The sequence below is a fragment of the Pelophylax lessonae genome (genome assembly GCF_965119305.1).
Source record: "Pelophylax lessonae genome assembly, chromosome: 6".
Lineage (NCBI taxonomy): Eukaryota > Metazoa > Chordata > Amphibia > Anura > Ranidae > Pelophylax > Pelophylax lessonae.
Window position 1 is genome coordinate 290038697 of NC_138773.1, and position 12568 is coordinate 290051264.

General features: G+C 43.6%; 1 protein-coding gene across 6 annotated transcripts in view; it reads left to right on the forward strand.

The window, feature by feature from the left end:
* The window catches only part of LRP1B (LDL receptor related protein 1B), a 2177452-nt gene that overhangs the window by 1964663 nt on the left and 200221 nt on the right, over positions 1-12568 (forward strand). For all 6 annotated transcript variants that reach the window (XM_082262163.1, XM_082262161.1, XM_082262165.1 and 3 more), the window contains one exon: positions 9434-9540. In XM_082262163.1, the coding sequence (XP_082118289.1) occupies positions 9434-9540 (107 nt within the window). The remainder of the gene's footprint in view (positions 1-9433; positions 9541-12568) is intronic.

Genomic DNA, 12568 nt, shown 5'->3' on the forward strand with positions numbered 1-12568 from the left:
CATACTTCTGAAGGTTTGAGGGTGCTGCCTGTTCCATACTCCCCCTACTCCTAGCCTTTTAGGGGTACAAACAATAGTAATTGGGGCCTAGTGTGGTTGTGTACGTGTGATATACATACACTTTTTTGGGATCATATTTTCTATTCCGCTATTTAATCAAAAACCTTTGGGGATCAGTTAAATTGGGGGATAGTCTGTGTTGGTACGTGTGAGAGAGATCCACCTTTCCAAGTTGTTGAGGTTCATCTCATACTTCTGAAGGTTTGAGGGTGCTGCCTGTTCCATACTCCCCCTACTCCTAGCCTTTTAGGGGTACAAACAATAGTAATTGGGGCCTAGTGTGGTTGTGTACGTGTGATATACATACACTTTTTTGGGATCATATTTTCTATTCCGCTATTTAATCAAAAACCTTTGGGGATCAGTTAAATTGGGGGATAGTCTGTGTTGGTACGTGTGAGAGAGATCCACCTTTCCAAGTTGTTGGGGTTCATCTCATACTTCTGAAGGTTTGAGGGTGCTGCCTGTTCCATACTCCCCCTACTCCTAGCCTTTTAGGGGTACAAACAATAGTAATTGGGGCCTAGTGTGGTTGTGTACGTGTGATATACATACACTTTTTTGGGATCATATTTTCTATTCCGCTATTTAATCAAAAACCTTTGGGGATCAGTTAAATTGGGGGATAGTCTGTGTTGGTACGTGTGAGAGAGATCCACCTTTCCAAGTTGTTGGGGTTCATCTCATACTTCTGAAGGTTTGAGGGTGCTGCCTGTTCCATACTCCCCCTACTCCTAGCCTTTTAGGGGTACAAACAATAGTAATTGGGGCCTAGTGTGGTTGTGTACGTGTGATATACATACACTTTTTTGGGATCATATTTTCTATTCCGCTATTTAATCAAAAACCTTTGGGGATCAGTTAAATTGGGGGATAGTCTGTGTTGGTACGTGTGAGAGAGATCCACCTTTCCAAGTTGTTGGGGTTCATCTCATACTTCTGAAGGTTTGAGGGTGCTGCCTGTTCCATACTCCCCCTACTCCTAGCCTTTTAGGGGTACAAACAATAGTAATTGGGGCCTAGTGTGGTTGTGTACGTGTGATATACATACACTTTTTTGGGATCATATTTTCTATTCCGCTATTTAATCAAAAACCTTTGGGGATCAGTTAAATTGGGGGATAGTCTGTGTTGGTACGTGTGAGAGAGATCCACCTTTCCAAGTTGTTGGGGTTCATCTCATACTTCTGAAGGTTTGAGGGTGCTGCCTGTTCCATACTCCCCCTACTCCTAGCCTTTTAGGGGTACAAACAATAGTAATTGGGGCCTAGTGTGGTTGTGTACGTGTGATATACATACACTTTTTTGGGATCATATTTTCTATTCCGCTATTTAATCAAAAACCTTTGGGGATCAGTTAAATTGGGGGATAGTCTGTGTTGGTACGTGTGAGAGAGATCCACCTTTCCAAGTTGTTGGGGTTCATCTCATACTTCTGAAGGTTTGAGGGTGCTGCCTGTTACATACTCCCCCTACTCCTAGCCTTTTAGGGGTACAAACAATAGTAATTGGGGCCTAGTGTGGTTGTGTACGTGTGATATACATACACTTTTTTGGGATCATATTTTCTATTCCGCTATTTAATCAAAAACCTTTGGGGATCAGTTAAATTGGGGGATAGTCTGTGTTGGTACGTGTGAGAGAGATCCACCTTTCCAAGTTGTTGAGGTTCATCTCATACTTCTGAAGGTTTGAGGGTGCTGCCTGTTCCATACTCCCCCTACTCCTAGCCTTTTAGGGGTACAAACAATAGTAATTGGGGCCTAGTGTGGTTGTGTACGTGTGATATACATACACTTTTTTGGGATCATATTTTCTATTCCGCTATTTAATCAAAAACCTTTGGGGATCAGTTAAATTGGGGGATAGTCTGTGTTGGTACGTGTGAGAGAGATCCACCTTTCCAAGTTGTTGAGGTTCATCTCATACTTCTGAAGGTTTGAGGGTGCTGCCTGTTCCATACTCCCCCTACTCCTAGCCTTTTAGGGGTACAAACAATAGTAATTGGGGCCTAGTGTGGTTGTGTACGTGTGATATACATACACTTTTTTGGGATCATATTTTCTATTCCGCTATTTAATCAAAAACCTTTGGGGATCAGTTAAATTGGGGGATAGTCTGTGTTGGTACGTGTGAGAGAGATCCACCTTTCCAAGTTGTTGGGGTTCATCTCATACTTCTGAAGGTTTGAGGGTGCTGCCTGTTCCATACTCCCCCTACTCCTAGCCTTTTAGGGGTACAAACAATAGTAATTGGGGCCTAGTGTGGTTGTGTACGTGTGATATACATACACTTTTTTGGGATCATATTTTCTATTCCGCTATTTAATCAAAAACCTTTGGGGATCAGTTAAATTGGGGGATAGTCTGTGTTGGTACGTGTGAGAGAGATCCACCTTTCCAAGTTGTTGGGGTTCATCTCATACTTCTGAAGGTTTGAGGGTGCTGCCTGTTCCATACTCCCCCTACTCCTAGCCTTTTAGGGGTACAAACAATAGTAATTGGGGCCTAGTGTGGTTGTGTACGTGTGATATACATACACTTTTTTGGGATCATATTTTCTATTCCGCTATTTAATCAAAAACCTTTGGGGATCAGTTAAATTGGGGGATAGTCTGTGTTGGTACGTGTGAGAGAGATCCACCTTTCCAAGTTGTTGGGGTTCATCTCATACTTCTGAAGGTTTGAGGGTGCTGCCTGTTCCATACTCCCCCTACTCCTAGCCTTTTAGGGGTACAAACAATAGTAATTGGGGCCTAGTGTGGTTGTGTACGTGTGATATACATACACTTTTTTGGGATCATATTTTCTATTCCGCTATTTAATCAAAAACCTTTGGGGATCAGTTAAATTGGGGGATAGTCTGTGTTGGTACGTGTGAGAGAGATCCACCTTTCCAAGTTGTTGGGGTTCATCTCATACTTCTGAAGGTTTGAGGGTGCTGCCTGTTCCATACTCCCCCTACTCCTAGCCTTTTAGGGGTACAAACAATAGTAATTGGGGCCTAGTGTGGTTGTGTACGTGTGATATACATACACTTTTTTGGGATCATATTTTCTATTCCGCTATTTAATCAAAAACCTTTGGGGATCAGTTAAATTGGGGGATAGTCTGTGTTGGTACGTGTGAGAGAGATCCACCTTTCCAAGTTGTTGGGGTTCATCTCATACTTCTGAAGGTTTGAGGGTGCTGCCTGTTCCATACTCCCCCTACTCCTAGCCTTTTAGGGGTACAAACAATAGTAATTGGGGCCTAGTGTGGTTGTGTACGTGTGATATACATACACTTTTTTGGGATCATATTTTCTATTCCGCTATTTAATCAAAAACCTTTGGGGATCAGTTAAATTGGGGGATAGTCTGTGTTGGTACGTGTGAGAGAGATCCACCTTTCCAAGTTGTTGGGGTTCATCTCATACTTCTGAAGGTTTGAGGGTGCTGCCTGTTCCATACTCCCCCTACTCCTAGCCTTTTAGGGGTACAAACAATAGTAATTGGGGCCTAGTGTGGTTGTGTACGTGTGATATACATACACTTTTTTGGGATCATATTTTCTATTCCGCTATTTAATCAAAAACCTTTGGGGATCAGTTAAATTGGGGGATAGTCTGTGTTGGTACGTGTGAGAGAGATCCACCTTTCCAAGTTGTTGGGGTTCATCTCATACTTCTGAAGGTTTGAGGGTGCTGCCTGTTCCATACCCCCCCTACTCCTCATCTAGCCTTTTAGGGGTACAAACAATAGTAATTGGGGCCTAGTGTGGTTGTGTACGTGCGAGATACATACACTTTTTTTGATCATATTTCCTATTCCGCTATTCAATAAAAACCTTTGAGGATCAATTGAATTGCGGGATAGTCTGTGTCGGTACGTGTGAGAGAGATCCACCTTTCCAAGTTGTTGGGGTTCATCTCATACTTCTGAAGGTTTGAGGGTGCTGCCTGTTCCATACCCCCCCTACTCCTCATCTAGCCTTTTAGGGGTACAAACAATAGTAATTGGGGCCTAGTGTGGTTGTGTACGTGCGAGATACATACACTTTTTTTGATCATATTTCCTATTCCGCTATTCAATAAAAACCTTTGAGGATCAATTGAATTGCGGGATAGTCTGTGTCGGTACGTGTGAGAGAGATCCACCTTTCCAAGTTGTTGGGGTTCATCTCATACTTCTGAAGGTTTGAGGGTGCTGCCTGTTCCATACCCCCCCTACTCCTCATCTAGCCTTTTAGGGGTACAAACAATAGTAATTGGGGCCTAGTGTGGTTGTGTACGTGCGAGATACATACACTTTTTTTGATCATATTTCCTATTCCGCTATTCAATAAAAACCTTTGAGGATCAATTGAATTGCGGGATAGTCTGTGTCGGTACGTGTGAGAGAGATCCACCTTTCCAAGTTGTTGGGGTTCATCTCATACTTCTGAAGGTTTGAGGGTGCTGCCTGTTCCATACCCCCCCTACTCCTCATCTAGCCTTTTAGGGGTACAAACAATAGTAATTGGGGCCTAGTGTGGTTGTGTACGTGCGAGATACATACACTTTTTTTGATCATATTTCCTATTCCGCTATTCAATAAAAACCTTTGAGGATCAATTGAATTGCGGGATAGTCTGTGTCGGTACGTGTGAGAGAGATCCACCTTTCCAAGTTGTTGGGGTTCATCTCATACTTCTGAAGGTTTGAGGGTGCTGCCTGTTCCATACCCCCCCTACTCCTCATCTAGCCTTTTAGGGGTACAAACAATAGTAATTGGGGCCTAGTGTGGTTGTGTACGTGCGAGATACATACACTTTTTTTGATCATATTTCCTATTCCGCTATTCAATAAAAACCTTTGAGGATCAATTGAATTGCGGGATAGTCTGTGTCGGTACGTGTGAGAGAGATCCACCTTTCCAAGTTGTTGGGGTTCATCTCATACTTCTGAAGGTTTGAGGGTGCTGCCTGTTCCATACTCCCCCTACTCCTCATCTAGCCTTTTAGGGGTACAAACAATAGTAATTGGGGCCTAGTGTGGTTGTGTACGTGTGATATACATACACTTTTTTTGGATCATATTTTCTATTCCGCTATTTAATTTAACTGGGCCTCCATGCGAGACCTGTGTGCCTTGTTGCGCTGTTTTGAGTACTCCACCAACATGGCCAGTGGCAATGACGCCGTTCTCAGCTTAACTATCCCACTTCTATGCCTCCTTGAAAAAACAATTCGGGCGATGATGGAAGAGGATGTGGCACAGGATGAGGAGGAGGAGGAGGATGAAGAGGTAACATTTCCAAGGCTTTCAGGGCAGTCATTCGCAAGGGGCTCCGAGGGTGGGTTCCTGCACACGCAAACGCCAGGGACGCAATTGTCCAGCAGGGGCACAGTTCTGGAGGATGAGGAGGATGAGGAGGAGGAGGAGCTGGAGGAGGAGATGGAACCATGTTCACAGCAGGGTGGCACCCAGGCCAGCTCATGGCCATCACTGGTGCATGGCTGGGGGGATACAGAGGACACGGACCATACACCTCCCACAGAGGACAGCCTTTCGTTGCCTCTGGGCAGCCTGGCACACATGAGCGATTACATGCTGCAGTGTCTCCACAACGACCGCCGAGTTGCCCACATTCTAACTTGTGCTGATTACTGGGTGGCCACGCTGCTGGATCCCCGTTACAAGGACAACGTACCGTCCTTAATTCACTCACTGGAGCGCGATCGCAAGATGCGCGAGTACAAGCGCACGCTGGTAGACGCCATGCTGCTGGCATTCCCATCTGACAGCGGGGCCACAGTGGAAGCACAAGGCAGAGGAGGAGGAGGAGGAGGTCGCCAACGCAACCAGGGCACCGCCAGCACCTCAGAAGGCAGGGTTAGCATGGCCGAAATGTGGAAAAGCTTTGTCAGCACGCCACAACAAACAGCAGCACCAGCAGCTCAGATGGAACGTCTTAGCAGGAGGCAGCATTTTACCAACATGGTGGAGCAGTATGTGTGCACACGCCTACATGTAGTGAATGACGGGTCTGCCCCCTTCAACTTCTGGGTCTCCAAATTGGGCACATGGCCTGAGCTTGCCCTTTACGCCTTGGAGGTGCTGGCGTGCCCTGCAGCCAGTGTATTATCTGAACGGGTATTTAGCACGGCTGGGGGCGTTATAACAGACAAGCGCAGCCGCCTGTCCAGAGACAATGTGGACAAGCTCACGTTCATTAAAATGAACCAGGCATGGATCCCACGGGACTTTTCCGTACCTTATGCAGAATAGCAATGGATACCGACCTTACCCACCCATTGTTCCATTTTTGCTCTTTCTCACTCTTTTGGGGTGTACCCTCATTTAAAATTTGTGAAAAGAAGCAGTGTTGGCTACCTCGTCCTCCTCCTCAGGGCCAGATTAATGTAGGGGCTATTGGAGCTGCAGCTCCAGGCCCCTACCTTTTATATAGGCCCCGGGTTGGCCATATTCACTGTTACCGCTCTTCTGTCACTTGTAAACACAGAAGTCTGGCTTCTATGCTCGCTTCCCCAGGCAGCACCCTCAGAACCTCCCCACACAGCGTGAAGGCCGGACAAGGAGGGACAGTTGGCGATGCATGGATGTGTTTATGGGCTTCAGAGACAGCATCCCATGTTGAATTAGGCATGCATGGCTGCACCCTTCCTCCTCTGGGTGCATGGCAAGGCACGGCCCTAAGGCCCTTCAAAATCCTCAGCACCAAGCCCATGATGCTGTTAATCCGGCCCTGGTCCTCCTCCACCGCCGCTTCCACCTACACCGCCCATAGGTGTGCGCAGCCTATTGCATTAAGGTGTGCACCCCAAAGTTGAAATACACATGCATGTGTTTGCCAGCAGGGAGAGTAATGTATCGGGGCCATGTACCTGTAGGCAAGGAGAAATAGAGCAGAGCAGGTCCCAGGGAGATCTTTCCCATCTCCTCACTGGCAATGCTATGTGCCCTAGGTGATTAGGGTGTGCCCAGGCACACCCAGCACACCCTGTGCGCACGCCTATGTCACCGCCACATCCACCACCACCTCAACCTCCCTCCTACTCCATATGGGCCTCGTCCTTCAGAGATGAAGAAGAACATTGTTTTATTTTTCTGTTTTTTTTTGTTGTTTTAAGTTATTTCCCTATCCACATTTGTTTGCAGAGCACTTGCCATGCTCTTAATTACGTTTTGCTGCCATTTGCAGCACTCTAGCCCTTTCCTTTGGTGTTTTAGAGCCATTTTAGTGCCTTAAAGTTCGGGTCCCCATTGACTTCAATGGGGTTCGGTGTCCGGGAAAAGTTCGGTAAAAGTCCGGGACACGGACCCGGACTTTTTTTTAAAGTTCGGCCGAACCCGTCGAACACGGACATCTAGGTGTCCGCTCAACCCTAGTGGTAATGGATCCCTATAATAGACACAGGCAGCAATAAAAACCTGACAAAGGTTTAAACCCCTACTTTCTATAATAAACTAGAAAAAAGTTATGATTGAAGTTCTAATTTAATTCTGAAATGTGTGACACTGGTATGTGTCACTCCAACCTGTTTAGAAGGTTGGAAGATATAATTCCACGAATGCACAACCTAAGCCCTCATTTAGTATTACATGTATTAAGACACAGGTGTCAAACACAAGGCCCGCGGGCCGAATCAGGCCCTCAAGGCCATTTCATGTGGCCCTTGCACCTCTCCTGCAGCTGCAGGAGAGCTCCAGCCCTCTTCTGGTCCTCCTCCAGACCCTGTACTTTTTGCTTTTCAGCAATGCCTACAGCTTCTTCCCAGCAGCAGCACAAGATAAGGGGGTGCATGGTGATGTAAGGGAGGGTGGGGGACTCAATTTCTGATGGTGGGGAGGCTCTTGACGTCTTATGTAAGAGTAGGGGATGCTTTGGACATCTAGCCTTACCGGCCCTTTTGAGAGCAATAATAATGCTGATGCGGCTTGCGATTAAATTGAGGTTGACACCCCTGTATTAAGAGGTAACAGTGTAAAATGTAACAATATAATAGTGTAGTAGTTTATCAGTAACCATATTCCTACAGTGTAACTGACTGTACCTGGTTATATGAATGGACAGTATGTTGACTGAACATGTCTAACCAGTGGTTTTTGTTTTTCCTAACACTAACGGGCCAGTTTAGTATCACCTGCCACCTGCAATTTACAGCCCATTCATAAAATGCAGGCTGCAGTTTGGAGCCTGAGGTATGTCACACGTTCTCTCTTCTTAAAGCTACAGAAAGAAATCCATGATTGGAGGAGAGGACAGAAATGATTTTGAAGGGTCCGGGACCGGGCTTTCTCCCAGCTTTCTCTTCTTTTTTTTCCCCCAGGATTCAAAGTTTCTTCTGTGCTTTATAAATGTATATTTACTTTTCTTTTTTTCTTTTTTTTCTAAGCAGTGTTATGGCCATGCTTAGTCCATACTGCTGCTTTATAAATGCAACTCTTAGGGGTTCATTAACTAAAACTGGAGAGTGAGAAAGCTGGTGCATCTGTGCATTGAAACCAATCAGCTTCCAGGTTTTTTTTTTTGTCAAAGCTTAAACTCCACTTTTGTGGGAAAAAAATAGCAAATAAAGAAAAAAAACAATATATGGCATACAATTGGGACACAAATCATATTGTAATTTAATGTTATTAAAAATTGCCTTTCTTTTTCAATCTGCAGCTGCTGTAATTTTCTTAAAATGCAATGCAATATGGCAAGCTGAAAGTGTTCTGTACACAGAATGTATACTGACCACACCCCAGCATTTCCTGCTTGTGTGATTGGCTCACCAATTTTCCCAGAAGTCTGCGTAAGATACAAGTCAGATTTCTGGCATCCCCTGCAACAAAAATGTAATTTTTGGTGAGATACTCACAATAGGAACACGTCTAAAGGGATGCAGGCCTAGCAGCTTTCCTCATTAGAGCCCTGCAGCTGCACAGATGATTGATAATTATGAAACCACTCCCATTAGACCCACTCAGCACAGAGGCACAGTGGAACACACAGGGATTTCTATAGTATAATAAAAGGTAGGATTCTGCCACAAAGGTTGTTCTAATCCTTGTAATGTACATAGATCACTCAAAGGGATTTTTTTTTTTCAACAAAAGTGGAGTTATGCTTTAAACAATCTGAAGTTAGAAGCTGATTGGCTACAATGCACAGCTGTACCAGTTTTTGCACTCATCAATTGTATTAAATCAACCCATTAGATCACATCACTTAGATCAAAGTTATGTGCACATGACCATTTTATTACCATACCCCCCTCCCCCCCCCCTCCGGTCACTTTTTTGATCTGAAGATCGTTCTGATAATTGTTTTATTTAGATTTGTTTATATTGAACTTCTAATTTTCTGTTATTTGTGTTTTTCCCATACATTTTGTGTTTTCCACAGAGCCTCAGACATGTGCGCTGAAAGAGTTCCTGTGCAGTAATGGCGACTGTATCTCTGCCAGATTTTGGTGTGATGGTGAATATGACTGCGCTGATGGGTCCGATGAGGTAATTATTTTGAAGTATCTAACAGCACAGGCAATACCAATAGCAGATGACTCAATGAAAATAGTCTGCTACTCATACAATGCCTATAATTAAAAGGTAAACCTTAGGTCAACCATATATGGAGAAAATTTATTTCCCGCAACCACGGGTTGCAGGAAATAAATTTGCTGGATTCCCCCATCAATACAGACAGTGTTGATGGGGGAATCCCTCCTGCCAAGCCATTGTCTGTTCCTTGCGGGGGGGGTTGGGGGAAACTGTCACCGCCAGGAGAGGACAGTGGTTTTTGTTAGTGGCCTATAGCAGCCACTATGCGATAATCGCAGGTAAAACCTGGCATGCTGGTTGTACCGAAGTTTATCGATTGATCAACTTGGTAAATTCAGCCTGCCCATACACGGTTCCTGCTGAACCAGCTGAGGTATGGCCTGCCTAAGAAACAGAAATTAAAGTGGAACTTAGCTCAATAAGTGATGATTTGCTACGTTATAGAGAACTTCTAGAAAAGTTGACTGGTCCTAATCCATACCCAGAAAAATGTACTATTTTTCTGGATTTCCTCCTGAAGATTAGCAGTATACTTTCCCTAATGTGAGTGTGCCTACAGCCTCATATCTGGTTTTCTGCAGTGTGAGACCTAATTTACTGCTGCTCGTTTTAGGAGATTTGGAATCAGATTTGATGATGTTACGACTGTTCTGCTAATTGATCTCCTTATTGGAGGCTCTAATGTGAGAAAACAAGATGACTGAGTGTTGAACAAGGCATAGCACGTCAGTAAGGGGAAAAATCAGCTGCAAGGAGACCACAGGTGTCTAGTTCTTTGTCCTTTTGGATGCCTATTTTTCAGCCAGAGTTTTCAGAGCTCAGTTCCTCTTTAAAGCCTAAGTCTAGTCAAACGATGTTTAAAAAAAAAATCAGCACAAGGGACTGTGCTGTTAATAAATTTAAAATATCCTTTGTGTACTGCTGGCTGCGGTTTTACTTGAAACCCTGTGACCTCTGATTTCCCTCTTCCTCCCCGCAGCCGTAACTTGCTGGTGCAATGGGGTTAATGTGGGCTGATGGACCTGTCATATGCATTTATCAAGAGTGACAACTATGCATGCCTTTACTGACCCCCCCACCACCTTCTATAGCATCTATTAGTGAAAATTCTCTATGAATGGAGGACAGGCAGATGAATGAAAGATCCACCTCCTCCATTCATAGATTGTTTTTCATTGATGCAAGCTATAGTATGGCTGGGGGAGTGGAAAGGGCATATGGTAGGTCCCTTGGCTTGTATTAACACCCACAGATTCTGAGGAAGGGAGCTTGCCTCCCTAAACTCATCAGCTTTCAGAGATTGCAGAGATTTGTTATCCCTGATGCTGAAGAATGATACGCTTTGAGGCCGGGTTCACATATATGCGGTCGCGGGTTTGTGCCTTGGGTCCAGGGTGTGTCTGTTCACTGATTCAGGTGCGATTCAGGTCCGAATTTTTGCCTAAATTTACACCTGAACCCAAAGATACACAGGACCCTTCTGCAATCTGCCCTGACCTGTGTGTACTTTCTTCATTGAGAGTCGGTCACATTCACCTGTTATGCGAATTAGAGGGAATTAGGGGAATTTGGCATCCAACTCGCATATATATGAATCAAGCCTAAATCTTTTTATGTTTGTAAGTATGTCCTTGGCGTTTCTTCAATAAACATAGGATTGGTGTTGAAGGAAATTTTATTTTGTTATACTGGTAGATTATGGCTGTGGGGGTGGGGGGTCAGAGGACAGGGAATTTCAACTAAAACGATAGACAACAGCACAAGGGACACTTCACAGTTGCTTGTGCTGATTAAAAAAAAAAAAAAAAATGTTTGACTCAACTTAGGCTTTAGGATCCATATTATAATAGCAGGGATATGGACACACTGAAACTTGAAAATGGCAAATATATTTTACTTGTGCAATCCTGAAATTCTCCTTTTTGGAGAGTAATTTTTCTTCTCCAACTTTTTTTTTTTTTGCCACTTGGAATATTACTGAAAGCCTAGATATATTCCTCTAAAGAGGCTCAAGAGAACGGTGAACTAGATTGCAAAAATTGAAATATGGCACTTCAATTCCTTCCTCTCATTTCATTGCAAATAAAGTGTGGCCTTGAGCTCTGTTTGTGTTTTCTGCCTACCGCCGAGAAAGGAAAGGAGAAAAAAAAAAAGACTCTTTTCTGCCATTTGAGTAGACAAAGAATCTATTTATTGCCAGCCCCGAAAAGTAAAGTTTAGCTGGTAAATGAGCAATTTTCATTAAAGAAGGATAGGGCAGCGCACAATACAATAGTACTATGGATTTGAAGGAAAGTGTTCACTTGTATATCTCAGAATAAAAGATCAGAAGCTTCCCTAGTGCTTGTAGAATTATGTTATTTAGATATACACCTTCTTTTTAAAATCCTCAGAACATGATTATTTCTATTCCATTGAGTTTTTTTTTAGCTGAAATTAAAATTTGGTGCTAAAATCCAACTCCCAGCAAAACGTTTTTAAATTGGATAATACCGGAGTTGGTGCCCGCTATTAACTACTTAAGTCCCCTTAAATCCCAGAGCATTTTTTTGAGGACAGATAAGGTATATATATATATATATATATATATATATATATATATATTTTTTTTTTTTCCTACGTTTTAATTAGGAAGAGATAGTGTAACTTTTGAAAACTATGTATTTTACTGGAATTCTTCCAAATGCAACTTTTTAATAATTAGCGCGGTCCCCAAATCAGGTATTTACCCCATAATGTAAACATAAAAGTCTGCTGAATAAAAAAATTTCACATCTTTTCAACTCCTGGTTTACTGCTGGATGCCAATTGTCACTAACATTGGCCGTTCCAGGCCACATGCCTACAGGGGCCAACAGAAACCATTGATTCCTGGTGCCATGTTAAAATGGAACTAGGACCCAAGGGTTCTTTTTGCAATCTGTGTTACTATTGGGAAAATTTCCTGGGACAAAGATAAAAACACAAATGCATTTTAAGT